Source organism: Capra hircus, chromosome 5 (genome assembly GCF_001704415.2).
Source record: "Capra hircus breed San Clemente chromosome 5, ASM170441v1, whole genome shotgun sequence".
Taxonomy (NCBI): domain Eukaryota; kingdom Metazoa; phylum Chordata; class Mammalia; order Artiodactyla; family Bovidae; genus Capra; species Capra hircus.
The window spans coordinates 115,612,168-115,639,986 of record NC_030812.1 but is presented as its reverse complement, the minus strand read 5'-3'; the positions used below and the strand labels follow the sequence as shown (position 1 = coordinate 115,639,986).

Below are 27,819 nucleotides of genomic sequence, written 5' to 3'. Positions count from 1 at the left end.
GCGGGCCCACGCGGTGCCCCTCCCGACCTGTCCTCTCCTCTCTGGTACTGAACCCCAAGCAGGCGTGGTACCTTTTGATCACCTCCATCTGATCCCCCCTTCATCACCACTCGGTGAGTTTACAATAGCTTTGTTACGGCATTTAAAGGCCTCCCCAGGTGGCTCAGCGGTAATGAATCTGCCTGCAAGGCGGGAGACACGGGTGATGTGGGTTCAATCCCTGGGTCGGGAAGATCCCCTGGAGGAGGAAATGGCAGCCCACTCCAGTATTCTTGCCTGGAGAATCCCATGGACAGAGGAGCCTGGCGGGCCGCAGTCCACGGGGTCACAGAGTCAGACACGACTAAGCGACTAAGCCACAGCATGCGGTTCTGGATAACAAGGACATGTTTTTTAATTTGGCTTGAAATAAATGAGACTCCAACTGGGCATCTCTCACCAACCCCTTCTGAGCTTGTTTCCACCCCACAAGCGCACAGCGGAGCTGTCCAGCCTGCCGGGTGATGGTGCGATGGAGTCAGGGAGGCTGAAGGGAGGGCCACCTCCAGGAGGTGTTCCGGGGGGACGGCAGAGGGCAGAGGCAGCAAGCAGTGATGGGATGAGGCCTGTCTAAAGAGCTCAAAGGGTCAGTCAGTCCCCGCCAGGGCTGGCACCTGCTGTCCTAGGCGGCCTCTGGACTGGGGAGACTCCCAGGCCTGAGTGGAGGGCCTGCCTGCAAACTGGGGACAGAGCTCACCTTTGTGGAGGCCATGGTGGCTCCGCAGAAAAGCTGTGAGGGGATCAAGACTGGGTGTCAGAGAGCCTCCTGCTCTCGGGTGGAATGTGGCTCAAGCTGGTGGGAGCCAGAGGCCAGGGCACCAGCTGGGAGGCCATGTGGCGTCCCTGAGGCCTGGCATTGCCCGTAGGGCAGGGCTGAGGAGGCAGGGGGTAGGGGCAGGATGCCAAGGCGCTGGGGTCCCCACCCTGTCCATGCAGGTCTGTCAACACCAGACTGGAGCCCCACCCCTGTCCCGGTTGTTAGTATTCCCCTAGTGCGTACACAGTCAGTACTTAATAACTGCTGGTTAGGTGACCAGGTGAGAAGGAGGGGTTGATGCTGGTGGGCGGGCGGATGGAAAGCCGTCAGCCGGGGTAGTAAACATAGGGCAGGGTTTCATTCTGTGGAGCCTGAAGGGCATGTGTGTTGGATGGCGCTGGGTCACGGAGAGCAGCCTGGCATGAGGGTGGCTGTCACCCTCCCCGTGGGCCAGGCGTCCTGGCCGGGGGTGCTGGGCAGCGTGAACCTGCTGACATGGTGCTCGTGGGAGGCTGGGTCAGGGCGTCACCAGTGTCTTCCAGGAGGAAGGGGAAAGTGGGCAAACCGCTGAAATGGCAGTATGGTAGGTAGACCCCTTCCAGACACGGGCCCCCGAAGGCTGGGCATAGCGCATGAAAGGCTGAGGCCCTCAGTGGAGGCAGCAGGGGGAAGCAGATCACTCAGAGGTGGGGGCGCCCAGATCTAGGCCAGCCGGGACCCAGGCCGCCAGCATCCCTCTGGTGCCACAAAGGGCAGTTGCGTACCTTCCACCCGCTGTCTGATTTCCCAACAGAATCGACCTCCCGTGCCCCAGAGGCTGGTGGGGGAACCCCGTGTGTGGGCCTTGCCACTGTGCGGTCAGCAAAGGCTTCGACGCCGACTGCAACAAGACCAGCGGGCAGTGCCAATGCAAGGTGAGGCCTGCAGGCCGTGGGGGCCTGGGGGAGGGAGGGCGAGCACACGCGCCTGCCCGGGCAAGAGCGTGCAGCGCAGGTGTTCACGGCGTCCACCCTGAGCACCCCAGGCCTGCTGGCTCAGCCCCGCTCGGGGTCATCGGAAGCTGAGCCATTCCTGTGAGTTTGGCTCATCTTCAGCACCAGCCGTGGTTCTCCCCAGTTGGCCGTTTTTCTGGTCTTTTACCAAACCACCCAGCAGTGACCCACATTCAAAATATGAGGGACTTTCCTGGCAGTCCAGTGGTTAAGACTCAGCCTTTCAATGCAGACGGTGTGGGTTCAGTCCCTGGTCGGGGAACTAAGGTCCCGCGTGCCTTGTGGCCAGAAAGCCAAAACGCAAAACAGAAGCAGTGTTGTAACAGATTCAGTAAAGACTGAAAAATGGCCCACATGAAACATTTTTTAAAAACGTAAACAAATAAATACGGAAAGCGTTGCTCACTCCCCCCCGCCTTGGATACCTGTCGCCCTCATGCGCAGCCTGTGTTCTCAGCCCAAATCACGTGGAAACCCGGCCCCCTTGGCCTCCTGGAAAACATCGTGTGCCATGGGCGGAGTTCCTCACGCTGGTCCCCGGCAGCCCATGGCAATCATGTACCTTCAGAATATTGTGTCAATAATCGCCGTGAGCTGCCAGTAGCTTGAATCCCGAAAGGAAAGTCTGTCCGTAACAGTAGCTGCTCAGAGGGTCGCGCGGCCTGCTGGCTGGGCTTGCTGACCCAGGAAGGGACCCTGCCCTCACAGTGCTCCCTGCAGCCCCGGCGCTGTCTGACGGCTCTGTGTCGCTTGGGGTCTGAAGAACCACAAGGGCCCAGCAGAGCAGGACTACGCAAGCCACGTGGTGGTAGATGGGGTCGTAGCCTCGGTGGGGAGCAGGGCAGAGGGAAAGAGGGTACTTGGGGAAAACATGCCTAGGTTTGTTTTTTTTTTTTTTTTTTTTTTTCATAAAAAAGTCATCGCAAATGCAGAAAGGACTGTGCACGGTGGCAGTGACTCCGTGTCCCCTCCCAGGGTGGCGGCTCACACGTAGTGCCTCCCCTGGGCCCTGAAGGACATGTGGTTGGAGCCCCCAGGGGACAGTTCCGTGTCCCTGTCCTACACGGAAGCCTGTGTCACTGTGCCCCGGGCCGCGAGTCGCCCAACTCACCGCCTGTCCCAGTTTCCAGCTGGCGACCTGTGGGCCTCGGGGGGCCGAGTGGCCCGGCCAAGGTGCTATGGCCCGTGAGCTACCCAGCTGGGCATCCGTCCAGGACTTTCCAAACTGAAGCCTGTGTTCTTGACCATCACCCTGACCTGCCCGATGACAGATGTTCAGACAGCTTCTAATTTCTTACAATTTAAAAGAACACAAAGCTCCCTCTGCCACCCTGGCGCCCTATGCATAGATTGCCACTGAGTCTCTGATCCTCTTTGGGACAGAAGCTGGCCTACAGCAAGCACTTGCTGAGATGTAAGAGAGGGCGCCCCTGCCCCATCCAGTGCGGGGCCCAGGTGCCGTCGGCCTGCAGGCCGTGGGCAGACGGCAGCTGTGAGGCCGGCCGGCGGGGCTGGAACCCTGCCGTCACTCAGGACACGTGCTCCGGGGCGGGGCCTCTGCGGCACTGACGTCCAGGCTCTGCTTCTGGCTCCCGCAGGAGAATTACTACAGGCCCCCAGGGCAGGACGCCTGCCTGCCCTGTGACTGCTTCCCGCACGGCTCCCACAGCCGCGTCTGTGACATGGACAGTGGCCAGTGCAGCTGCAAGCCTGGGGTCATCGGACGCCAGTGCAACCGCTGCGACAACCCTTTCGCCGAGGTCACCGTCCTCGGCTGTGAAGGTCTGCATCTCTCGACCCGCTCAGGCCGTGTGGCAGGGACAGGCCACTGTGTGTCTGCCTCTGAGGGGTGTGTGTGCATGCGCACACGTGCACTGCACTCTCCTGGGGCGTGGGGGGTGTCCGACAGCCTCATGGCCCAATTGTGTCTGCTTGGCTTTCTACGGCTGGCCCTCCAGGCGGCGTGGGTCAGCGCCTGTGTCCCCCTCCCCAGTCCTCACACCCGTGGTGGAGGTGCGCGGGGTCCGGTTCTCGGTGGGGCTGGGCTCCCTTCTGGGAGGAACGTGTGGGGAGCACCGCACACCTGTGTGCCAGGCTGAGCACCCCCCCTCTGTCCCCAGTGATCTACAATGGATGCCCCAGAGCGTTTGAGGCTGGCATATGGTGGCCACAGACCAAGTTCGGGCAGCCAGCCGCGGTGCCGTGCCCCAAAGGGTCCGTGGGTGAGTACCGTGGGGTGTGGCCCGTGGCATCCGTTCCGGGCAGGACGGTCAATGGTGTGGGGCTCACAGGAGGGCTGGCCAAGGCATCGGAGCTCACCGGATGTTCCGTGTTGAAAGAGTTCCTTTAGCCAAAGTGCCGGAGGAATAAGAACTTTCGTAAACGGCAAAACCTGGAAAGAGCACCCGGAAAAGGTGGAGAGCACAGTGGCGGGAGGGCTGGGGGTCTCTTGGTGAGATGTGGGTGGTGTCTGCACCCATACCTCGAGGGGCCTGGAAGGTCCAGGGAGATGATGCAGAAAGCGCCAGCCCCAAGTGGGATCCAGTGGACACAGTGGGCGCTCCAGAGACCACCCAGCCGATTTATCTTTTCACGGACTTGCTCAGCTGCCCACCCATGGCGACTGAGCAGCCCAGGTCAGTTGTAAGGTTGTGAATGTTGGGCAGATGTGGGCATGGCCCCAGACCTGAGGGAAAAGCTGTGTTGGCTTCGCGGCTGCAGCACCCAGGGGCCCTGGGCCAGCCAGGGTTTGGTTCACAAGTCAGCTTTCAGGCTCGATGGGTCCTTCCCTGCTCCCTAGGAAACGCGGTCCGGCACTGCAGCGGGGAGAAGGGCTGGCTGCCCCCGGAGCTCTTTAACTGCACCACCGTCTCCTTCATGGACCTCAAAGCCGTGGTAGGCCGCGCCCGGGGGATGCACGGGAGGGCACTGGGCGTCCAGGCCCCCGGGATCGCGTGGGCCTAGGCTGGCCGAGGCCCAGGGCTGCACGTCTGCTGGGCCCCCTGGGCGGGCGTCTCCGCCTCCCTTTCCAGATCCCGGCCTGCGTCTGGGTCTGCAGACTCGGGGCCCCCGGGTTTGGACCCCCTGCCCACAGCTCCCCACACCCTGCCCTGTCCCTCGTCCACCTGGGCTCTTTCTCCAGGTGCTTTTGAGCCTGACACACCCTCCTTTTGTGTGCCGTGGCCATCTGGGGGTCTGAGGGTTCTTAAAGTTCTTTCCTGAGAAGGGGGTTTCCACTGGAAAGCGACAGGCCCTGCATCCTGGGAAGGGCCCAGGGCCGACGTGGCGCTTGCTCCCCGACTCAGAACGAGAAGCTGAGCCGGAACGAGACGTGGATGGACGGGGAGCGGTCCCTGCGGCTGGCCCGGGCGCTGCGCAACGCCACGCAGCACACGGCCGCACTCTTCGGCAACGACGTGCGGACGGCCTACCAGCTGCTGGGCCGCATCCTGCTGCACGAGAGCAGCCAGCAGGGCTTCGAGCTGGCGGCCACGCGGGATGCTGACTTCCACGAGGTAGGAGGGTGGCAGGCGCGGGGCCCCCCACCCCCGCACATCCCGGGGTCCAGGTGGGGCTGTGACCGGCCAGCATGTCAAGTGTCCTCGGGGCAAGACCCCACCTTCCCGATGTGAGCTCAGGCCTGTTCAGTGACTGGAAAGGGGACTCCTGAGGGTTAGGAGCATCGCGGCAAAGGAGCAGGCCTGACGGGGAAGAGCGTGATGCCGCGTGCACACCAGCGTTCGGGGTGGTCTACCTGAGTCAGCCCGATGCTTGCCACACTCATCCTCTGTGGAGCCCACTATTTCCCGGCCTTGCAGTTAAGGAATCTGAGGCCCAGGGGGCCCAGGGCACGCAGCCTGTAAGAGGTCAGCGCCAGGGTCTCCCGGCCCCTGAGGTCCTGATCTTGGGTGGCCTGGCGTCTCCTGCCCTAGAGACAGCCCTGCGTTGCGTTTAATGATTAGTCCCTACGTCATCGTCACGGCCAACATGGGTGAGGCCGCGGCCCGGCGCGGGTGGGGGACCCTCAGGGCCCACCGCAGAGAATAACCAGCGAGGAGACGCGTTCACCTAGCTTATAAACTGCTCTTGTTTTGGGGGCTGGCTGGCATTGCCTCGTGTTTCCACTTTACTCCTAAGGCCTCCCAGTCCACGCAGAGCCCCCAGGGACCCTCTCCAACAATGCAGAGCCCCTGGGAAACCTTCCTATCCATGCTGACCCCCACAGAACCTCCATGCAGAGTCCTCAGGGCCTTGGAGGGTAGTGTCACCTGCATTTCAATCCAGGCCTGAGGGTCTGGGCCAAGGGAGTTTTGTTCCCATTTCCGATTGTTTGCAAACAGAAGTTTCTCATCCTGCCTTCAGCCTGGGTTGTGGCCCCCGAGTCCCAGTGACACTCCGTGTCCTCACCACGCTGCCCCCCGTTCATCTGCAGTGTTTGGGGAGGGGTTGTCACCTGAACTGGAGCACACCAGGCGTCCTGGGCTGCCTCCTTGTGGGCTCAGCATTGGCTGGGGTCTCCGCGCCTGGCTCTCCTGGTGGGTTGGGGGTTGCCAGCATGACCAGGGGGTGTCTCTGCCTGCCTCTCCCCTTTGCATCTCGAGGGGAAGCCCTGCAAGGATTCCCTGACCGTGGAGGTTACACCCCAGTGCCTGTCCCCATCTCTGACTGTCTGGGCCTAGCCTGGTCCTGAAGGCTCCCCAGAGCCCAGGCCCCGTCTCGTCAATCAGGCTCCTGCGGGCTGGCCGCACGTGAGCTGAGCGCCGTCTGTCCGTCTGTCTGTCTGAGCAGGACGTCGTCCGGGCGGGCAGCGCCCTCCTGGCCCCGGCCACCAGGGCCGCCTGGGAGCAGATCCAGCGTAGCGAGCCCGGCACCGCGCAGCTACTGCGGCGCTTTGAGGCCTATTTCAGCAACGTGGCCCGGAACCTGCGGAGGACATACCTGCGGCCCTTCGTCATCGTCACGGCCAACATGGGTGAGGCCGCGGCCCAGCGCGGGTGGGGGACCCCCAGGGCCCATCTGCAGTGTTGCCCCCCTTGGCCACGTGTCGGGGAAGAGTCGACGCGGGGAGGATCTTGGTGGTCCGCAGGCCTTTCAGACCTGGGGGTGGGGCTGCCCAGGGAGGCGGGCTCGAGGATCTGGCCATAGGTCCAGCCTCCAGGCTCAGGCAGAGGCACAGACCCCGGAGGGGCAGAGATAGGCCGTTGGCACCAGGCGTGGGGGAATGCCCATACCCATCGCGCCGGGCCGGGGGCTAAGCCGTCCGCACAGCAGACCAAGTCGCCCTGGGGACCCAGGACATGCTATTCTGGGCTCGGGGCTTAAACAGTCAGTTTCCTTCCTGGAGAGGAAGCCCTGATATAGGGCCAGCCCCACCTGCCCAGACAGGGAGACGGTGGAGGGGGCCGTCCTGCACGTGGGGCTTCTGGTCTCCCTCCTGTGTTTATTAAGCTCCCCGTTGGGGCCTCAGGCAGCACCCGGCACTGTCCCTTCCCTGGGAGTCACCCCTTAATTTCCGGGATCATCTGTTTCCAGAGGGCTGAGCCTTTAACCTAGAGCTGGCGTGGACCCTCGGGCTCATGGGGAGGGGCCTCACTGTTGACCGGATGCTCACGCTGAGCTCACCTGAGCCTGGGACGCTGGGGTGGAGGAGGGCGTGGGACACTGTCATCACTGGGGCAGGAGGGCAGGGTGAGTGCCTGGGGTCCGTCTGTGGAGAGGGTCTGGCAGAGCTGGCCTGCAGACTCCAGGGGCAGACAGGACGCGGGCACCCGAGGGGTGCCTGGTGCAGCCGCTGCGCCCCACCCAGCCCCTTCGAGAAGCTGGTCCTGGCCAAGCTTCTGCCCGCACACCCTCCAGCGTCCAGCCTGATGCTCTGGGGTTGGGACCCTCTCCTGCCCTGGACCTAGAGTGTCCTCCTGGGTGCTCCTTGCGCTGGGGCTAGCCGTCCACCTTCCCAGCCCTTGGGGCCAGCCGCCCCTGCCTCTCGAGTTCCAGGGCTCCCAACTGCCCCTGACCCTGACTGCTAGGGTGGGAGCACCCCCCTTTGCTGTGCAGTGACTTGAGGGTACCCTTTACAGAGAGGGTGTTGAATCAAACAGCTCAGCAGCATGACTTGGGGGGTTCTCCCTGGAGCCTGCAGGGGTGACCGTCAGCAGGGACACAGCTGCAGGGAAATGACACTCCTGTGGCGGGGTGAGGGGCGCCCCTCCTGAAGCTCCCCAGGTCCCCAGGTCAGGCCTGGCTATCTGACTCAGCCGGAAGTGGGTGTCAGTTCTGTTCAAAGGGGATGGTGACCAGGGACAGCCCTTCTGGGCCATTCGGATGCATCAGGGGTCCGGGCTGGTTCTCCACGGGGGGCAGGGGCTGGGGGCCATGTGTGATGGGGCTCCCTGTCCCCCCAGTTCTTGCCGTCGACGTCTTCGACAAGCTGAACTTCACAGGAGCCCGCGTGCCGCGGCTCGAGCACCTCCGGGGCGAGGTCCCCAGAGACCTGGAGTCCTCGGTCTACTTCTCGGAGGACTTCTTCAAACCAGCCGAGAAAAGAGGTAAGGCTGATGAGACACGGGGGCTCCCGCGGGGGCTGGCAGGCGGGGATGAGACGTGGGGGCTCCCGTGGGGGCTGGCAGGTGGGGGAGGACAGGGGCGGCTCAGCCTGCCGTGGCCCCCGCCCTCTGCCCTGCACCCTGCAGCCGGGCGTTTGCCAGCCCAAAGGGAAAGGCAGCCACGGGGGTGCCTTACAGAAACTGGCTGGTTTATAACGTGGTGGTGCAGTGAACACCCACACTGTGTGTGAGCTAGTCTTCCTTGTGCAGTCAGAAGCTGCCTCTCCATGGATGGGAAACTTTAGACTCTTCCCCGGCCCCCCAAAACCCAAGCAGAGCCATCTGAGTGCGGTCCTCCAGTTCTAAGTTAGGACTCGTGCCGCGCGGCTTAAACACGGCGAATTTTCTTCAAGTACATTTCACAGATCAGCTCCAGCTGCTGAAACCGTCTCTCCCAAATAGGGACTTGACGGTTCAATGGGCAGTTTAAAATTTGAAACCTTTTCAGTCAATTTGTTTTGTCAGTTATATGCGTATTATTCAGACATCTTAAAAACTTTTAAAGTTTTACACTGATGTAGGATATTGTTGTTCAGTCTTGTCCGACTCTGCGACCCCATGGACAGCAGCACACCAGGCTGCCCTGTCCTTCACCAGCTCCCGGAGCTCGCTCAAACTCATGTCCATTGAGTCGGTGATGCCATCCAACCATCTCATCCTCTGTTGTCCCCTTCTCCTCCTGCCCTCAGTCTTTCCCAGCATCAGGGTCTTTTCCAGTGAGTTGGCTGTTCCCATCAGGTGGCCAAACTATTGGAGCTTCAACTTCAGCAACAGTCCTTCCAATGAATATGCAGAATTGATTTCCTTTAGGATGAACTGATTGGATCTCCTTGCAGTCCAAGGGACTCTCAAGAGTCTTCTCCAGCACCACAGTTCAAAAGCATCAGTTCTTTGGCACTCAGCCTTGTTTATGGTCCTGCTGCTGCTGCTGCTAAGTCGCTCCAGTCGTGTCCGACTCTGTGCGACCCCATAGACGGCAGCCTACCAGGCTCCCCCGTCCCCAGGATTCTCCAGGCAAGAACACTGGAGTGGGTTGCCATTTCCTTCTGCAATGCATAAAAGTGAAAAGTGAAAGGGAAGTCGCTCAGTCATGTCCGACTCTTAGCGACCCCACGGACCACAGCCCACCAGGCTCCTCCATCCATGGGATTTTCCAGGCAAGAGTACTAGAGTTTATGGTCCTACTCTCACAGATATTTGCTGTTAATTTTTTAATGTGCTGATTTATCAATTAAACTTTGTATGTATGCATAGGAAAAAAATATAGGGTTCAGTGCTAAGACCTAAGACTAAATATTTACAAAAGTAGGATCATGGCATCCGGCCCCGTTAGTTCATGGCAAACAGAGGGGAAAAGGTGGAAGCAGAGACAGATTTCCTCTTCTTGTCTCTAAAATCACTGTGGACTGTAACTGCAGCCATGAAATCAGAAGACGGTTGCTTCTTGGCAGGAAAGCGATGACAAACCTAGACAAGGTGTTGAAAAGCAGAGACATTACTCTGCCGACAAAGGTCCGTATAGTCAAGGCTATGATCTTCCCAGTGGTCATGTACGGTTGTGAGAGCTGGACAATAAAGAAGGCAGAATGCCAAAGAATTGATGCCTTCAAACTGTGGTGTTGGAGAAGACTCCTGAAAGTCCCTTGGACTGCAAGGAGATCAAACCAGTCAATCTTAAGGGAGATCACCCTGAATATTCACCGGAAGGACTGATGCCGAAGCTGAAGCTCCAGTATTTTGGTCACCTGATGTGAACAACTGACTCATTGGAAAGCTCCCTGATGCTGGGAAAGATTGAAGGCAGAAGCAGAAGAGGGCATCAGAGGATGAGGTGGCTGGATGGCATCACTGATCCAACAAACATGAATTTGGGCAAACTCTAGGAACGGTGAGGGACAGGGAGGCCTGGTGTGCTGCAGTCCAGGGGGTCGCAAAGAGCTGGACACGACTGGGTGACTGAACAACATCACCTCTCTGTGGCTCCAGGCATCCACAGAGGGCCTTGGAGCGCAGCCCCCGCAGCTGAGGTGGGGTGGACACCTGTGTGTGTGTCTGCATATGCTTTAGTGTCTTGACCTAAACTCGGGCTCTTTCTCTGTGAGGGCGTCCGCGTTTCTGCCTCTGAACTGGCCCCTGGGTCGCCGTCTCTCGGGGCCTGTGGCATCGGGAGTGGACACACACGAGGCTATTTGCTTTAGGAAACCCCGTGGGAGAAGCTTCCGATGCCTGCTCCCCTGCTATCCTTGGGAAGCCTCGGCTGACCCCCCAGCCCCCTGCACGTGGCCTTTGTTCAGTATGGTATTTACTTAAGTTGCCAAATGTCAGTTGACCAGCATAGTCACCCCGTAGTAAACACGCCGATTCCCTTATTGATAAGATCCCACCTGGGGCCTCTGCAGCCTCCCCCCCCCCGCCCCGCCACTTTCCCAAACACCTGACTTGCCACGTGGCCAGGAAGCTGAGGACCAGGACCCTAAGCTCCCTCAGCCCGAGATGTGGGTGAGGGCCTCGTGGATGGACTTCCCAGGTGCAGCCTGGCCCCCTGGCCCCCGGTGTCCTCCCAGCTGCTCAGGTGTCCCTCCTGGAAGACCCCCTTCTCCCCGCCCCATCGCCCTGGGGGGCTCCAAGCCTCTGTCCACTCTCACCCCCACCCCCTCCGGCGTCACCAAGCCCATGTCCCCCTTCCTCAGACACTGACCTTCCCGGTCCACTGACCCCACAGTGTCGGCCAGCCTGCCTCACTAAGCAGCCTGAGGGTGGCTAGCCAGGGTTGTTAACCAGCCTGAGGGTGGCTAACCAGGATTGTTAACCAGCCTGAGTGTGGCTAGCCATGCTGTTAACCGACCTGAGGATGGCTAACCAGGATTGTTAACCAGCCTGAGGGTGGCTAGCGCTGAGGAGGTGGTAACCAGGATGCCGCTGAGGGTGGCTAGCCAGGGTTGGTAACCAGTCTGAGGGTGGCTAGCCAGGGTTGGTAACCAGCCTGAGTGTGGCTAGCCAGCGTTGTTAACCATCCTGAGGGTGGCTAACCAGGATTGTTAACCAATCTGAGAGTGGTTAGCCGGTGCTGTTAATCAGCCTGAATGTGACTAACTAGGGTGGTTAACCATCTGAGTGTGGCTAGCCAGTATTGTTAACCATCCTGAGGGTGGTTAGCCAGTGCTGTTAACCAGCCTGAGGGTGACTAACCAGGGTTGTTAACTAGGCTGAGTGTGGCTAACCAGGGTTGCTAACCAGGCTGAGTATGGTCAACTGGAGCTGTTAGCCAGCTGCTGGCCGGCACGGCCCTGAGCAGGGTCAAGAGGATGTGGAAAGTGGGTGGCTGCCTCAGGGCGTCACTGGCTGAGCAGAGGGGAGTCTGCTGGAATCGGCCGGCCCCCCGCCTGCGGCACCCCCATCATGGCAGCAGAGGGAAGACCCTCTCCCACCACCCGCCTCCCTGGAGCCCGTGCTCTGGGTGGTGTATGCTGGCTGGAGATGCCTCCCAAGGTGACCTCTGGACGAGGCCCAGCGGGCGCCCTGTGGGTTGTTGGAAACGTGGGTGAGTATGGCCGTGAGCCTCCCACAAGGGTGGTGGGGAGCTGCTTCTGGTGCGTCCTCGGGGTCTCCGGGGCCCCACGTGAGTGGGATCGACAGCGTCCCACTGGATTCTCAGGAGCATCGTGTCCTCGGGCTCACCCACTGTGGCCCGTGCTGGTGGACCACGTCCTGCCAGCCCGTCATCCATGCAGGGACACCTGAGCTGCCCCACCTCGTGGCTGCTGTGATTCACGGGGCCATGAGCGTGGTGTGCAAGCCTCGCTGGAGCTCTTGCTCCCAGTTTTTCAGGGGCACACCCAGAAGTGGGGCTGCAGGGTCCTGGGCGCTTTTGAGGAGCCGCCTAGGGTTTTCCACAGAGCCTCCCGGCTCGAGGAGAAAGCGGCCGGTGGCATCACGGGCGTCTGGGCCCCATCCTCACTCTGTGCTTCTGTTGCAGAGAGCCCCACGGCGAGGCCAGCTGGTCGCAAGACCACCCCCCAGACGGCGCGCCTGCGGCCCAGCGCCGAGACACAGGCCCCGTCCAGGAGGCGGAAGAGACACCCCGAGGAGCCTGGGCAGTTCGCCATCGCCCTGGTCCTCATCTGCCGGACCCTGGGGCAGCTGCTGCCGGAGCACTACGATCCGGATCGCCGCAGCCTCAGGTGAGGCTGACTCCAGGATGCGGGGTGGGGGGATTTCCAGAAGGCTCCAAGGCGCCTGTAGGTCAGAATCTCAACCACTGGAACATCTGTACAAGGACCCTGCACAGTGGCCCCGGCTCCAGGCCAGAGACCGCTGCCCTGCAGTCTGCCTCGGCAGGTGTTCTGAGTGTGCCTGGTGTTTCTGCCAGGGTGCCCCTCCAGACACACGCCCCCTGCTCGGCTGTGCCACTCCTGCCTGGAGTGTCTGTCCCCTCGCCCCGGCCTGCCGCCAGCCGCCAGCGACCCCTGTCCCCTTGCCCCGGCCTGCCACCAGCTGCCAGCGACCCCTGTCCCCTCGCCCCGGCCAGCCGCCAGCGACCCCTGTCCCCTCGCCCCGGCCTGCCGCCAGCCGCCAGTGACCCCTGTCCCCTCGCCCCGGCCTGCCGCCAGCTGCCAGCGACCCCTGTCCCCTTGCCCTGGCCTGCCACCAGCTGCCAGCGACCCCAGCCCCAAGTTGCTATCGTCCAGTCGCTCAGTTGTGTCTGACTCTGTGACCCGTGGACTGCAGCACCCTAGGCTCCTCTGTCCATCACCATCTCCCGAGCTGGCTCAAACTCATGTCCATCGAGTCGGTGATGCCACCCAACCATCTCATCCTGTTTCCCCTTCTCCTCCTGCCTTCAGTCTTTCCCAGCATCAGGGTCTTTCCCATTGGGGTGGCTCTTCTCACCAAGGGCAGCTCAGTGAACACTGGCTGAAGAATCAACCACCACCCAAGGGCTTTGAGGCCTGAGCAGAGGCAGGCACCCATGGAGGCTTGGCTCTTTTCAACCTTCGGGTCACTTAGCAGCTCTCCTGCCCAGGGCTGAGGTCCTCACGTGCACCCCTCCCAGGGGCTGGACAAGAGGCCTCCCAGAGCCACAAGCACGGCATCGCGTTCCTTTTCCGGGATGTTCCCTGCAGGCCAGGGTTCTCCGGTTCTGTTATAGGCTGTGGAGCCCGACACGTGCTCACTCATTCCTTCTCATGTTGAATTTCCAGAGTCCGCCTCTGTCCCAGAGGGGCATGTGCTCGCCTCTCCGTGGTTAAACCTTCACCAAACCCGCAGCCCACCTCCTCCCCCCAGCCCGTCACGTGCTCTCAAGGGCAGAGGCCCTGAGCTCACACGCTTGGTCCGGTCCCTCCTGAGAGACCCCCGAGCTGTGTCCTCTGGGGGCCACAGGCGGGTTTGTCCTGGGCTCTGCTTTCTGCCTGCAGGCTGCCTAACCGGCCCGTCATCAACACACCGGTGGTGAGCACAGTGGTGTACAGCGAGGGGGCCCCGCTGCCCCGCCCCCTGGAGAGGCCCGTCCTGGTGGAGTTTGCCCTCCTGGAGACCGAGGAGCGTACCAAGCCGGTCTGCGTGTCCTGGAACCACTCCATCACGTAAGGGTGACGTCACCCCCTGCCCCCAGTGCTGTGTGTCTCTGGGGGGCTTTGTTTGGTAAGGCGGGGTGCCTGCCCACAGGTCCCCAAGGCTCTGCTGGCAGAGTGTCCTGGGGCGGGCATTCGTCTGTGGTCCCTTTCTCCCCTTTCAGTCCCTCCTGGGGCGTCAGAGCCCTCCATAAGCACGAGTGCACACGCATGTACACGCATGCGCACCTGGAAACAGACCTGTGTGCACACGCACCCAGCTATGACCACGCACGTGTGTGCATGACTGCACATGGACACAGGCCTGGAAACGCAGATGCCCACATTGTGTACACACTGCACGGGCACGCACGGTGGTCTCCCGAGAAGCCCAGCGTGGGGGCGGGGCCACTCCCCTGCAGGACTCTTGCCAACAGGTGCCCCGGCCACCACCGGACAAGGCAGGGGCTCATTCTGGACACACAGGGGTGGGAGTCAGAGACTGGGTCCAGGGTCCTCCCGCACTGACAGTGGGAAATCCCAGATGTGAGGGAGGGGCCCCCGTAGCAGACCAGGGTCCCTGATCTCAGCCGTCCCACCCCAGAGACCCACATGGCAGCTGCTGAGGCTGGCTTTACCCCTCAGAGGCCCTGCCCGCAGCAGCAGCATCTGTCTGCCTCTGACCCCCGCGCACCACGCTTGCACCCAGGACAGAGCCTTGAGCTCGCTCTGGTGCAGCCCAGACCTTCCCTGACATTGCGGCTCTGCTGGATGGCAGGCTGTCTGCTGCAGGGGCTCTGCGGGGCCATGGGCTGGCACTCCCACTGCGAAGCAGGTTTGGCTCGGCACAGACCACGCGTCACTCCCCCTCCTTCTGGTTTTTCCAAATTCTAGTTAACAAGCAGCCAGCATAGCACCCGGAGGGTAGCAGACAGACGCTTGGCTTACAAAAGAGAAGGAAGGGCCCCCTTGACGAGGAGGGCAGCGCTGAGGTCTGGCTGGCGCGCGCTGGGCCCAGCTGTCTCTCGTGGTCACTTGATTGGGCCCGGCAGTCAGCCGGTGCACTAATGATCCGCCCTCCTTTGTGCTGCACCTGCCGGCTCGGACCTTCACGTTCTTGGCAAATGCGTGTGAGCCTTCACATCCCATTTCGCAGATGAATAGACTAAGGATCAGAGACGTCACTCGGCTTTCCCAGAGTCAGGAGGGCAGGGCCTTGCGGCAGCCTGTCATCTGGGGCTTCCCTTCAGTAAAAGAGGGTAATAAGGGGGCCCCGCTTCCAGGCAGCTGCCATAAAACCATGTGCGATCTGAAGATGAGAGTGTGGAAGGGACGCACCAGGTTGCTTCTTAAATCACTGAGATTCCAAAGGAGACTGAGTGCAAAGTGGCTGTTTGAACAACTGACTAGTGTCTCCAACAAAGAGGCCCCTGACACCCGCTGAAGTTTCACTGCTGGATGGGGCATGAGGCGTGAACTTCCGCGGGTGCTCGTTAGAGGCCTGGGAAGGGGAGGGAGAGGGTTCACACGGTCGCCGGGGCGGCCAGGCTGCGGTCTGGGACAGTGGCGCCTGGCCAGGGCGCAGCAAGGACGTTGCCTGGGCTCCAGCGGGGCGGGAGGGCCTCGGAGGCCCCTCCTCACCCCCTTTTCCTCTGCAGCACCGGCGGGACTGGAGGGTGGTCTGCCAAAGGCTGTGAGCTGCTGTCCCGGAACCGGACCCACGTAGCCTGCTGGTGCAGCCACGCCGCCAGCTCAGCCGTGCTCATGGACGTCTCCCGGCGTGAGGTGGGCACCACCCCAGGGCCGTCCCTGCCCACCTGGCTAGGGTGTCCAGGGACCCATCCCTCTGGAAAATCAGCCTGGCCCCCACACCGACCCCTTTGCGAGCTCTGCCTCTCCTAAGGGCTCTGAACAAACCGACGCCACAATTGCAAACTGTTCCGGGAGAACTGGCCAGACTGTGTTAGGACTCCCATAAGAAAACCCCCCGGAAGGGGTTTTCAGAGAGGCCACCTTGTAAGTTAAAAACTGTGATGGCCGCCCCAAACCTCAGGCTGGAAGGAAACTCCTGGAATATACACCTCACTTCAAAGCAGGGTGCTCGGCAGCCTGTTAGGTAATGCGGTTTCTGCTGCATGGAGAATTTTAGGGATGAGACCGGGCGGGAACAATAGAGTTATTTCCCTCCGATGCCATACACACCGGCCCTGGGAGGACAGAGGAGGCTTGGTCAGCAGCCACAGAGCAGTGGGCAGCTGACGTTTAACCTCCAGTCTTCAGTGACCTCTGTGGGCCTCGGATGAGTCCGTGGGGCCTGGGGGCAGGGTGGGGCCAGCCGGCGGGGCGTGTGTCCCCTCCTGGGACTCCCGGTCTGCAGCGGCCCACGTGTCTGTCACGTTCTCGGGAGGTGAGTCAGCCGCAAGCTGCTGTTGACGGGGTGTCAGGGTGTCAGCAGCAGAGACTGCGCCTCTGGGCGCTAGGACAGCAAGGCTCCCGGGGCAGGGGCACTTTCCAGCGGGAAGCACTTGGCTGCGGCCTGGACAGGGTTAATTGTGAATCATCTGTGTCCACAGAGGGGCAGGTGTGGGGGTCCCCTGATGGCCAGGAAGCTAGGCAGCGCCAGGAGCAGCCTCGCAGGCAAAGGAAGCAGAAGGAAGTCCCGGTAGAAGAAGTTAAATGAGAGTGTCAATCGAGGGCCCCCACGCCCGGGTGCTGCAAAGCCAGAGGCATCTGAAGAGCCCCCGGCCCCGGGGAGTGTGTGCCGCCACACTTCCGGAGCAGTCGGTGCCCCTGAGCACCCCCCCAGCCCCCCAGGCCTGGCTCCTCCCTTCCCCCAGGCAGCCCGGCTCACAGTTCTGTGCACGTTCAGGACAGTGCTTTCTAGAAGTTTCCATATAACTGGTTTGTTTGTTCCCCAAGTGCCAAACGTCCACTGGGCGCCGGACTCTAGACAGGTGTCCTATTTTGAAAAATATTTGAAAAAAAAAATCAGAGGGGAGGACTGTGGTTCCCTGCAGCTCTGACACCTCTTGTTTTTTGTGTGAACTGAGACTCTGTTTGAAGGTCTCTCAGCTCAGAATTGGCTCTGTCCCTGCCAGACAGCACGAGTTAGGCTTGAAGGTTTGGGGTTTTTTTTAGCTTTTTAGTCTGTTTTTACTATGGCAAAACACACCGAACGTGAAAGTCGCCATCTCGGCCGAGTCTGAGCGTGCAGGTCACGGGCACTGTGTCCGTCCCCGGGGCTGGCCGCCGTCCCCGGGCACCTGCAGAGCTTTGCTGTCAGCCCGACGGCTCATTTCATCGTCGTTCTTGGTTTCGGCTCCCCTGAGAGCCACATGGTAGCCGCCCTGGCTCCTGTCCGCGTGATTAAGCGTCAGTGTGTCTTGATTGTGCAAAAGCGCCGTCAAAGCCACGGCCCTCACGTGTTCTCCCACCCTTGGCCCACCCGCCCGCAGCACGGGGAGGTCCTGCCTCTGAAGATCGTGACCTACGCGGCCGTGTCCTTGTCGCTGGCCGCGCTGCTGCTGGCCTTTGTGCTCCTGGCGCTGGTGCGGACGCTGCGCTCCAACCTAAACGGCATCCACAAGAACCTCATCGCCGCGCTTTTCTCCTCCCAGCTGGTCTTTGTCATCGGGATCGCCCAGACCGAGAACCCGGTGAGGACCCTGCCCCCCACCCCCTGTGGGGCCACCTGGGCGCTCACATGGACTGACCTTTCTCCAGGGCTGGAGAAGGAGGGGTCCTCCCACCCATTCTTGGGGCCAGGCGGCGTGTCTGCGGCTGTTTCCAGGGATGGGTGAGGCTGGGAGTCTGGTGGGAAGCTGGGGACCCAGGCTTAGCACATGGGCATGTTGCTTTGCCCTCAGCAGGAATCTCCCTGCAAGGTCACCTTGGGAGCCAGGGGCTCTGTGCACATCAGCTCTCACTTTCGTGATCCGGACGCTTGTGATTACATCAGAGAGTACACCCGTGAGACCCCAGAGTCCTGTGAGGTGTCACTTGAGCCTGAAGCCATCCCTGCTGGGCCGTGTCTCCCAGCCCTGCATTTTCTGGGGAGTCGCGGCCACACTCTCCGTGAAAGCACTGGTATTCAGGACAGGCCAGAACTCGGCGATGCGGTGGTCCTGGGTCGGCAGGGTGACGAGAGAAGGGAGCTTGCAGAGAGAGAGAATCGTGGGGGAGAGGAGGGAGGGTGAACGTCAGTGTGATCAAGTTAAATATGGGGCGTCTCGCTCAAGCCACCCCAGGTCACGTGGGCTCCTGCGGCATCACATGGGTTCATGGTGTGTTACCTAGGCTCCTGGAAGTTATCGTTAGGTGATTATACATCTGATATGATGGACCTCACAGAAAAATCCAGACCAACCTACAGACACGTTGTAAGAAATAATGAAAGAGTTTAGCAAGGTAGCTGCCTATTATGGGGCTAGGTGTATATAATCAGTTGCATTCTTGCCCACCAGCCACAGTGTATTTAAAAGGTAACGTACAAAGGAGGGGGTGGAAACGACAGCACTTGGAGAGCCTGGTCGAGACTGACGTAGTTTGGCTTCAGGGAGGAGAGGGTAAAAGATGCTGGCTGCAGCAAGAGCAGGGCCAGGGCGCAGGCACTTCTGTAGGATGTGAGGGATCTGAGTCCCAGAGGAATGGCTGGCGGGGCTGGGTCGAGGTGCGTGGGGTAGGGACCTGCCCTGGACGGGAGAGAAAGGCAAAAAGGAGGAGGGAGGCATGTGGCTTGGTTCCCGGCTGGATGCTAGTGGCTTTTCCTTTTCCCCTAAGAGGTTTTCAGAGACCAGGGGTCACAGCCCCTTGATGGGGATGAAGGAGGAGGCATGGGCTCTGTGCCCAAGGCTTTGCCTGTGTGCTCTGGCTCTTGGCAACCTCCCTGGGGCTCTGGGGGGTGGCAGCATTCCTGCTTACAGGTGGGGAGCCCTGGGGCCGGCCAGGTTGGGTAACCGGCCCAGGGCCGACAGTTCATCGTGTCTGAGTTCATGGGGCCATCACTAAATGGTGACCCCGATGGCCCTGGGACGACATGAGGCCAACTGACCATCACATGTGCACACGTACTGACCGCAGGAAGTCCAGAGTTTACTCACCTAACTCGGATCTCTCCCGCGGTGAGCAGTGGGCCCTTAGCCTCTCAGAGGGCCGTTCCAGCGGCCACCCGCTGCTGACATAGGTGTCATTCCTCCGTCCCTGATGCAGTGAGGACTCGTGGTTATCACTGTGTTAAATCTGCCCAAGACCCAGACCCTGGGAGTGCTGCAGTCTCCATCCGCTGTCTCAGACGCAGACATGGGTCGGGGGTCAGGAGTGTCGGGTGCCAGCATGGCACCGTGGGGCTGATGGGAGCGCTGTGCCAGCCCAGAGGATGGCTGAGCAGGACGGTCTGGTCGCTGTCTGGTGGGAGGGGCCTCTGGTCATCTCTGTTGGCAGGCAGCCCTGTGCCACGGACAGCCTTGGCCAGGTCTACGTTTTGGTAAACGGACGGTGGTGATAGGGAAGAGGGTGGGTAGGGCTGAGCCTGGAGGTCAGAGGGGCATCAGGACGGCATCTTCCTGGGGTCAAGGGTGGAGCCGCGGCCAGGACGGGGGCAGGAGGAGAGGCCCAGGTGTCTGGACCATGCGGACATGGAGGGAAAAGCTGGGGGTGGTCCCGCAGCCGCGCCCAGGCAGGAACCCTGCGCGCCTGGATAGGCTCAGAGGAACCTAAGGCTAGCGGGCTGGGGCGTGTGTCCCAGGGCCCAGGATGTGGGAGCGCTGATGGGGGCAGAGCTGGCCGGGAGCATGACCGAGGCCGGGCCGGGCTGGAAGTGGGGTCCACATGGGCCGGCAAACGCCTCGTTTCCAGCCGAGGTAACCGGAACTCCGCTAAGTTCTTTTGGGCAAGAAAGCTTAGGTGGTAAAAAAAAGAAAAGCACGCGAACTGCTTCTTGAAGCCGAAGTTAAAGAAACGTGAACCGGTCTGAACTGAGACCCGCAGAGCAGCCTTGAGAGGAGTGGCATTTCTGGCACTAGGCGGTGGCCCTTGCAGGATGCAGGTGACCAGGAGAGGGTGTGAGTTGTGAAAGGGCACTGAGGGCGGCCTCTCTCCCCGGTGGGCAGTTTTCGTCCTTGAGTCAGACAGCGCATTCATCCCGCCTCACATCGGGAGCTGGCCTCCTGCTCCCGCCCCTCTCTCATGGCAGTCCCGACTCAAAGACAAGAGAGACAGCCCTGCCGATGGCCCCCATACAGCTCTCGCTCTCCACGACTCGATGAGTAAGCCGCAGAGCTCACTTCGCACAGGTCTTACCATCGTGGTCAACCTCAGCTAGAACAATAAGCTGTCCGTCTCGTAATAACAGCAGTCTGAGAGTAAGTGAACCATTAAAAACCCAAAATGATAGGAGCGGAAGATAGTCCTAACAATAGTTACACATAAAGTGGACCCAGCTTCGAGTCCACCGGCGGCAGGAGCCCTTCGTGGGCTCGAGTTTCTTCTATGAAGGTCCCGAGTGTCCAGTAGGGCTTGGTGTGGCCTCGGCTCCGGTGACCTCCCATGTGGCTGTCTCGGAAGCAGCCTGAATGGTGTACCCTGAACCTCTGAATGTGGCCTTTTTGGAAATATGGTCTTGGCAGATGGAAGTGCGCTGAGGATCTAAGATGAGGCCATCCTGGATTTAGGGTGGGCCCTCGGAAGAGGCAGGGCGCCTCACTCCAGTGCTCTTGCCGGCGGAACCCCATGGACGCAGAGGAGCCTCGTGGGCTGCAGTCCATGATGGGCGTGAGAGAGTTGGACACGACTGAGCCGACTTCACTTTTACTTTTCACTTTCATGCATTGGAGAAGGAAATGGCAACCCACTCCAGATGTTCTTTGCGTGGAGAATCCGCAGGGACGGGAGCCTGGGTGGCTGCCACGTCTATGGGGTCGCACAGAATCGGACACGACTGAAGCGACTTAGCAGCAGCAGCAGCTCCATCCAAAGAAGTAGGAGATGGAGGTCTAGACAACAGACAGTGGGGAGGAGAAGAGCGGAGGGACGCAGCCACAAGGCCAGGCTGCCAGCAGCCAGGGGACCAGAGGGGGCAGACTACCCCTGGGGCCTCGGAAGAGAGCATCCTGCCCACACCTTGATTCTGTACTCTGCGCCTCCAGGCCTGTGAGAGAGAGCAGCTTCTGTTTGTCTTTTAAGGCCCACCCAGTGTGTGGGACTTTGTCTCGGAGCCCTGAAGTGAGAACACCCGTGCTTAAACCTCAGCCCACGCCGGCCAGGACATAAGCTCCCTGAGCGTGGCCCTGGGCTGCCCATCAGGGACTGGGCTCGTCTAGCAGGTGGGACGTCACCCGTGCGTGCAGCGAAACTCCTTTCCACCATACCTACTACTACGGCCGCGGCCATGGATAACCGGCCACGGGTTACATTACAGACTGGAAGCCACACTCTAAGTTTACTGGGCGCAGCAGAAAAGTGTTAGTCACTCAGTCGTGTCTGACTCTTTGCGACCCCATGGACTGTAGGCCCGCGCATGGCTCCTCTGTCCATGGGATTCTCCAGGCAAACGTACTGCAGTGGGGTGCCATGCCCTCCTCCAGGGATCTTCGCTGACCCAGAGATGCGAACCTGGTCTTTCTGCACTGCAGGCAGTTTCTTTACTGTCTGAGCCACCTGGAAGCCCCGAAAACCAGATGGCAAAACTTTTAGCTCTTTGCTTTGCTAAAAAATAAGCAAATTGGCAAATAATTCCGACCTGACTTCTTCACTCCTCTTCATAGAATTTAATGTAAATAAAATCTGACACTCTGGTCTCTGAGGTTAATTTGCTAATTAAAAAAAAATAATAATAATAATAATTGAGGCTCTGGGCAGATTGAAGGTGAAATTCAAGATGAGGTGTGTCCTGAGTGTCCAAGCAGGACCAGTCTTGGCTTCAGAGGCCCTCAGTAGATGGGCAGTGGGGGCCTTTTGAAACCAGCTGCTCTGAGCCCTTGCTTCTTCCCAGGCTTTTGGGGCTCAGAGACCACCGACTCAGCACCTTTCTCCCGAGCTGGCCAGACACACGCGGCGTGGTGTCTGCCAGGGTCACTCTCTGGGTCGAGAGGGGTGGCTGCGCTGATGGAGGCGGGAGCCCACTGCCCCCTGGCAGCCCTGGACAGAGGTGACAGTGGCCACTCGGGTCCCTGGGGGCCCAGGAGAGGCTCACACAGGGAGCACTTGCCCAGACTGTCCGGGCGGGAGCAGGACAGGGGAGAGCAGAGCAGAGCAGTCGGAGATGCTGCCGTGGAAACCAGGAGGCACGGTGATCGGCCCTGGCTCTGACCCCAGTGTGGCTGCTGGACAGAGGCCCGGGGCAGCAACTGCCCCTTCTCCCACTGCCCCAGCCTCAGACTCCATGTCTGGTGGGGCTGCGAGGAGAGCGGGTGCCCCTCACCTGCTGTGATACCAGTGGGGATCGCTCCCCACAGGAAGCAAGCTTTGACTTCCTCATGTTTAGAGAAGTGTGCTGAGGAAGTGCCACTGTCTGCTCATGCATTAACTCCTTCCAGCCACCCACCCACTGATCCAACCACTCATCCACCCACCCATCCATCCATCCACCCATCCACCCATCTCTCCATCCACCCACTGATCCAACCACTCATCCACCCATCCATCCACCCATCTCTCCACCCAATGATCCAACCACCCATCCATCCATCCACTCATCCATCCATCCATCCTAACCACTCATCCATCCATCCTACCCACCCACCCATCCATCCATCCATCTCTCCATCCATCCACTGATCCAACCACTCATCCACCCACCCATCCATCCACCCATCCATCCATCCACCCTACTTATTCATCCACCCGCCCACTGATCCAACCACTCATCCATCCATCCTACCCACCCATCCATCCATCCACCCATCTCTCCACCCACTGATCCAATCCCTCATCCACCCATCCACCCATCCACCCATCTCTCCACCCACTGATCCAACCACTCATCCATCCATCCATCCACCCATCCATCCATCCACCCATCTCTCCACCCACTGATCCAACCACTCATCCATCCATCCATCCACCCATCCATCCACCCACTGATCCAACCACCCATCCATCCATCCACCCATCTCTCCACCCACTGATCCAGCCACTCATCCACCCATCCACCCATCCATCCACCCATCTCTCCACCCACTGATCCAGCCACTCATCCACCCATCCACCCATCCATCCACCCATCTCTCCACCCACTGATCCAACCACTCATCCATCCATCCATCCACCCATCCATCCTACTCACCCATCCATCCACCCACTGATCCAACCACTCATCCATCCATCCTACCCACCCATCCATCCATCCACCCATCTCTCCATCCACCCACTGATCCAACCACTCATCCATCCATCCTACCCACCCATCCATCCATCCACCCATCTCTCCATCCACCCACTGATCCAACCACTCATCCATCCATCCTACCCACCCATCCATCCATCCACCCACTCACCAACCTGTCCACCCATCCATCTGTCCGTCATTCACCATCCATCCACTCACCCATCTGTCCACAAAGCCGGCAGACATGGGCGTTTTTGTCTGTTCGGTGCCAGAAAGAACCCTGATGGCCTGAGCCCAGCCCTCAATGCGCTCACACCTGACAGGGGACACTGAGTGATCACACTCCTGTCAGCAGAGGTGGGTGCTGGGTGCCCAGGAGGAGGCCGGAGAGCTCCCCCGCCAGCACCTGGGGGCGCTGACGCGGGCCCCTGCGATGCCCCGCGGGCGCCCGGCCGGGCGTAGCCACTCTGCGCATGCTCACCTGTGACGATGGCCGGGACGCCCCAGCCCACCACGTAATAGAAGCGCATGGGCCCCGCGTCGATGTTGCGCACCTCGGTCAGCATGCGGTAGACGTGCAGGCTTTCCACGAAGGTCCAGGCGAAGGTGCTCATGTAGACGTAGTGCAGGAGGATGGCGATCACCGTGCACAGGAACTGCGGGGAGAGGCGGCGGCTGAGTGCCGGCCCCGCGACCCAGCGCGGTGGGCTGCCAGCCAGCGGCTCGGGACAGGGCTGGCGGCGCCGGGGGTGGGGCTGGGGGCATGGGGCGGGGTGAGGACCAGACGGGAGGGGCTGGGGGCTGGGGGGCTGGGGGAGCTGGGGGTAGGGCCCTGGGGAGGGATCGAATCCAGGACTCTGCCAAACAAGAGGGCACGCAGGTCTGAGAAAGGAAAGTAGCTCAGTCGTTTTCCCTGATTGACCCAGGTGCAGTCTGAGCGCCAACAGTGCCAGCACCTCAGGCCTCCCCACGCGGAACAGAGCACAGGGCGTAAGGTGCCTGGGGGCCCCAGGACACCTGCCCCCCAACCCAGAGCCACAGGTGAGCCTAACCCGGGGTGATGGGTGCACACAGCCTCGGGAGTTTTTATCAGAAGCTAGAAATTTGTATTTTCACCTCGTGGCTCCAAATTTTTTTCTGTTGACATTTCATTTAACACTAAAAAATACATGTCATGGAGACAGCTCAGGCTGTGGCCCCGATGCTGAGTGTGGCCTTCATCCACCACTTGGACTCCCCTGCAGGTCTCCGCGGCTGGTGAGGAGTCTCAGGCCTGTGACCTCGCCTTCAAATAAGAAAGAAGTCACCGTGCCTGTGCTGATTTGTCAGGGCCTGTGCCTCCCAGGGAAGAAAGCAGGGTGGGCAGCGTTTGTTATGTTTCTGTCCCGGGCTGGTGGGGCCAAGTGTCGGGAAGAGAAAGTCAACCTCCACAGTCGAGGCTCAGCTTCCCGGCCTCTGGGGGCCTTGGCGACCAGCCCTGAGTCCCTGGACACCGAAGGTGGGGTGAGAACAGGAGGAAGGTAGTGGTGGGGGGGCGGGGCTGGGGGCACTGTGGGATCGGGGCATCCAGCCTGAGGCCATCGGCGCACATCCAGTCCCAGGTGCCCAGGGACGGAACCTCAAGGCCTCTGCCTTGGCCCAGAGCAGCCTCACCCGTCCTGCTGGGAGGGGGCTGGCTGCCCGGTCCGGGAACCCAAGGCCCAGCAGCGGGGCAGGCCTCCCTCAAGGTCCCAGGAGGCTGGACTGGCAGGAGAGCAGAGGAAGGACAGATAGGGGGAGAAAGGAGAAAGTCCCTGGCCACCCCTGCGGGGTCCCACCGACCCCTGCGGAGCCACGCCCTCTGTAGAGCCACGCCCCCGAGGGGTACCACACCCCACCGTGGAGCCACGCCCCTGTAGAGCTACACCTAGCTGAGCCACGCCCCCTGAGACATCCTGTCCAATCCTCACTGCTGTCTGGCCAGCCCAACCTCCCCGGGTCTCAGCGTCTGTGCCAAGGAGACACTTCCGTCCTAACGGACACCGAGTTGGAGACCGAGGGCCACCGCTTGATGCACGCCGAGGCCTCTCTGCTCAGTCCTAGGCAGCCTCCCCGTGAGGGGTCCCCAGGGCCCAGGCTTGTTGGAAGCACCAGTGCCACCTGCCATTGAGTCCCCCCGGTGTTCTCTCCAGCAACAGAAGCCCGGAGATGTGGGAGGGACCCTTTTTAGGATTCAGTTCAGTTCAGTTCAGTCCCTCAGTCATGTCCAACTCCTTGCGACCCTATGAATAGCAGCACGCCAGGCCTCCCTGTCCATCAACAACTCCCGGAGATCACTCAGACTCACGTCCATCGAGTCCATGATGCCATCCAGCCATCTCAGCCTCGGTCGTCCCCTTCTCCTCCTGCCCCCAATCCCTCCCAGCATCAGAGTCTTTTCCAATGAGTCAACTCTTCGCATGAGGTGGCCAAAGTACTGGAGCTTCAGCTTTAGCATCATTCCTTCCAAAGAAATCCCAGGGCTGATCTCCTTCAGAATGGACTGGTTGGATCTCCTTGCAGTCCAAGGGACTCTCAAGAGTCTTCTCCAACACCACAGTTCAAAAGCATCAGTTCTTTGGCGCTCAGCCTTCTTCACAGTCCAACTCTCACATCCATACATGACCACAGGAAAAACCATAGCCTTGACTAGACGGACCTTAGTCGGCAAAGTAATGTCTCTGCTTTTGAATATGCTATCTAGGTTGATCATAGCTTTCCTTCCAAGGAGTAAGCGTCTCAAATGCAGCACAAAGTGGGAACCCAAGCAGAAGCAAAGATAGAATCTTAGGTGATGGCTAGAGACATACCCTCTGCCTCTGACGCTGCACAGGAAATGGGCGAGTCCACCCTTAGGGATGGGCAGAGCCGTCAGCCTGGCCACAAAGGGTAAGCCTAAGGCTGGGTCCGCCCCATACCAACCCCCAGCCCCGCTGTGCAAAGCTCATGTGTGTGTGCTCAGCTGTGTCTGACTCTTTGCGACCCCGTGGACTATAGCCCACCAGGCTCCTCTGTCCACAGGATTCTCCAGGCAAGAATACTGGAGTGGGTTGCCATTTCCTTCTCCAGGGGATCTTCTTGACCCAGGGATTGAACCTTGCGTCTCCAGGAGAATGCTGGCAGGAGAATTCTTTACCACTGAGCCACCTTTGACCCATGGTTGGCTCAGCAGAATGAAGAAGAGGGAAGAGGCTGGTGTGCTGCCTTATATAACATGAAAAGTAAACCCACAAAACCTCCTTTGGGGGGAGAAAAGTCCCCATGTGTCAGAAGCCGATGTTTTAAAATGTAATGAGACCATACATGCAGGGGTTCTGCACCAAAGGTACTACCTTTTCCAGAAACAGAACAAAGGCAAACTCTGCTGCACGATAAATCATTTCCACCTGCCGGTAATCTGGGAGATGAAAACCTCGCCCGGAGAGGGGACTTCAGTTTACAGAAAGCCCATCAAAACCAGGCGCGGCGCCAAGCCCCAGAATTGTGTGCACGGCATTCCTCTTATTTGGTGCTCACCAGCGCGTGGAGGCCGTTCAGCTCTCCTTCCAGGGGCTGGTGAGTCAGAGCTTGAAGCCAGCAACAGCCCCTGAGCGTTTCTCACGCCGGGTTTGGTTGCGAGGAGTGGCCGTCGCCAGCTCTCCGTCCCTCTGTTCAGACCACTCAAAGACACCCTTGAGGTGTTTTGCCCTGAGTCACGCAGCCACCTCCCCCTGCCCCCGGCTGATGCAGGGATAGGGGACACGCGGGCAGGGAGAAGTGTGCTGAGCCCGGCGGGTACAGAGGGGCAGCCCAGCGCCCCGCCTGCCCTGGGAGCCTGGCAAATACGGGCCCATCCTCTGTGCCAGGCCTGGCGAGCCGCCAGGGTCATCATGGAGCCCTCTCAAGGTCATCTGCTTGGACGCCCTGCCTCTCTCCCTAAACACCCTCCTCCGGAGGGTCAGAGAAGTGAGAGCTCTAACCTGCAAGGGCCCCCGGACCAGCGAGCCAGTAGTGGTGTGCCTTTTTCCTAACACTGCATGCTCTCCGGGCCGTCCATGTTCACAGACACGCTTCCTCCTGCAGTGAGGGCTGGCCCCCCACGCCCAGCTCTGCACTTTCCTCAGCCCCTAAGGACCGGAGTGTCCAGGCTCACCCAGACCCGCCGCTGTTTGCAGCTCACCTGGTGGCGCCCCCTTCTGGACCCTCGAGGCATCGGCGGCCCCCCCGCCCCCCCCGGCCCCCTCCCTTCCATGTCCGCATGGTCCAGACACCTGGCCTCTCCTCCTGCCCCCGTCCTGGCCGCGGCTCCACCCTTGACCCCAGGAAGATGCCGTCCTGATGCCCCTCTGACCTCCAGGCTCAGCCCTACCCACCCTCTTCCCTATCACCACCGTCCGTTTACCAAAAACGTAGACCTGGCCAAGGCTGTCCGTGGCACAGGGCTGCCTGCCAACAGAGATGACCAGAGGCCCCTCCCACCAGACAGCGACCAGACCGTCCTGCTCAGCCATCCTCTGGGCTGGCACAGCGCTCCCATCAGCCCCCACGGTGCCATGCT

The 27,819-nt window shown here is 60.5% G+C and overlaps 1 protein-coding gene across 1 annotated transcript in view; it reads left to right on the top strand.

Moving 5' to 3' along the window:
* Positions 1–27,819, top strand: part of CELSR1 (cadherin EGF LAG seven-pass G-type receptor 1) — a gene marked incomplete at its 5' end in the record, with an annotated part of 158,930 nt that overhangs the window by 110,803 nt on the left and 20,308 nt on the right. The window contains 11 exon segments of the mRNA XM_018048918.1: positions 1,590–1,710; positions 3,387–3,570; positions 3,909–4,010; positions 4,589–4,683; positions 5,094–5,303; positions 6,577–6,760; positions 8,190–8,333; positions 12,367–12,571; positions 13,808–13,975; positions 15,601–15,727; positions 17,398–17,598. Of these exon segments, the coding sequence (XP_017904407.1) occupies positions 1,590–1,710; positions 3,387–3,570; positions 3,909–4,010; positions 4,589–4,683; positions 5,094–5,303; positions 6,577–6,760; positions 8,190–8,333; positions 12,367–12,571; positions 13,808–13,975; positions 15,601–15,727; positions 17,398–17,598 (1,741 nt within the window).